Here is a 1,839-nt window from a genome sequence, read left to right as displayed (position 1 = left end):
GCATTTTGGAGCTTAAAATGGAGAAAACGCTACTTCGGATGGAATGGAGTGGAACAGGTCAAGCATGGATGGAAGAAGAAACAAAACAGGAGATCCAGGGGCCCACCGTAAATTACGGTGGCTACCGTAATCTACGGTAGCCCCTAAATGCTTCCAGTTCCACCGTACCACAATCTCTGGCCAGCGTAACAAGTTGAAGGCTACCGTAATTTACGGTATGTACCGTAAATTACGGTAGAGGCTACGAGGAAAAACGTAACTGCCTTATTAAAACCGTTTTCAAGTGTCTTTTCACATTATTCATCATTGGAGACGTTTCTTTGCACTTTGGGGGCGAATTTTGGCTTTGGATAGTGTTTGTGAACAATTTCTAACATTTCGTTTTGTCTTTCGATTCGTATGAACTATAAACTTGATGTTATGATGATCCACCAAGCAATGTCCGGCTAAGCTTTCGGTGATCATCTTAGGTGAAGGTTTTCCTATGACTCTTGTGTGTTTTTCCTTTATTTCTAGAATGATAACTTGGTGTGTTTGCTATGCTTATCATGGTGTATGAATATTTGATTGTAGCTTGTTAATTGATGTTTCAATTCTAGTCTTAATCGTACGTTCTTGGTGTCGCTGACAATCAAGATATCACGGGAAGGGTTAGGGTTGGATATTGATTGATTGATTATCGGGAAACAACCTCGCGTTAATATAATCCGAGTACTTTGTTCCCTTTTATCACAACAAATGTTTATGCACGAGTTATGTATATGTAACTCTTTCTAGTTGGAATTTTGCATAAGTGTTAAAAGAAACCGAAACCTAGGATGATCATTCTCTCATAATCTGAATTACAATCCAGTTTTGATTAGCAATTAGTTCATAAATTAGTTTTTAAATCAAACAAACCAAACTCTTGACTTTTAATTTCTGCATATTAGATTAATTGTAGTTAATTTGTAAGACTATAGAATCAACACATTTTCCACAAACTCCTTGTGTTCGATACCCACTTACCGCTATCTATTAGTAGTAATTGGTTTAAATTTGCGTGTACCTACGACACCACATCAGGGGTGGCAGTAATAGCGGTAGTAGCAGCAATACGGGGTGGCAGCGAGCCACGCTCCACCTCCTGATCAGTGATCTTGTGAGCCAGCCTGATAATCCATGGTTGGTTGTCGAGATTCGTTGCAGTGACTAACCCCTTAACTGATGGTGCCAATCCCTTAATGTAGAGCTCGATCTTGCGAGATGGTGGTCGGGATAAATTAGGACACTTGTTTGCCAGCTCGTGAGACCGTTTCGTATAGGCCTTGATCTCAGATCCTTCCATCTTCAGGTTATAGTACTCTTTTTCCAACTTTTGAATTTCATCCCGAGGGCAGTACTCCTCCCGAATCAGCTCTTTGAAATCATCCCAAGTGGTCGCTTTTGCCATTTCGACGCCCAGCATCTGCACCCGAGCATTCCACCAAGTCAAAGCACTGTCCTCCAAGGTGCCGGAAGCAAACTTCACCCTGTCCCCCTCTGGACAACTACACATAGCAAAAACGGATTCGGCTTTCTCAAACCAACGAAGCAGTCCCACGGGACCTTCAGCTCCATTAAAAGTTTGAGGCTTGCAATCCATGAACGTTTTGAACGTACACAGAGGTGGATTGTTCTGGTTTTGATTCGCTTGGAGACCTAAGGATGAAAGAAAATACAGTACACGGGCATGGTTGCAAAAGTCGCTAGGTGCTCCCTAGTCGGATTCGGGAGTACTCGGGAAGTACTCGGCCTAGGCGGAGATTACTCGGGGAGTAATTAGCCTAGGCGAACAGTACTCATGCCTCGGCAACCTAC

At 42.7% G+C, this 1,839-nt stretch overlaps 1 protein-coding gene across 1 annotated transcript; it reads right to left on the bottom strand.

Annotated features, from left to right (window-relative positions):
• Positions 1–1,048: 1,048 nt before the first annotated feature.
• LOC110870351 lies at positions 1,049–1,624 on the bottom strand. Its single transcript, XM_022119537.1, has one exon. It carries the CDS (start codon positions 1,622–1,624, stop codon positions 1,049–1,051), a length of 576 nt encoding a protein of 191 aa, XP_021975229.1.
• Between the last annotated feature and the right edge of the window lie 215 nt (positions 1,625–1,839).

The sequence above is a fragment of the Helianthus annuus genome, chromosome 8 (assembly GCF_002127325.2).
Source record: "Helianthus annuus cultivar XRQ/B chromosome 8, HanXRQr2.0-SUNRISE, whole genome shotgun sequence".
NCBI lineage: Eukaryota > Viridiplantae > Streptophyta > Magnoliopsida > Asterales > Asteraceae > Helianthus > Helianthus annuus.
This window is presented reverse-complemented; position numbering and strand designations above follow the sequence as displayed.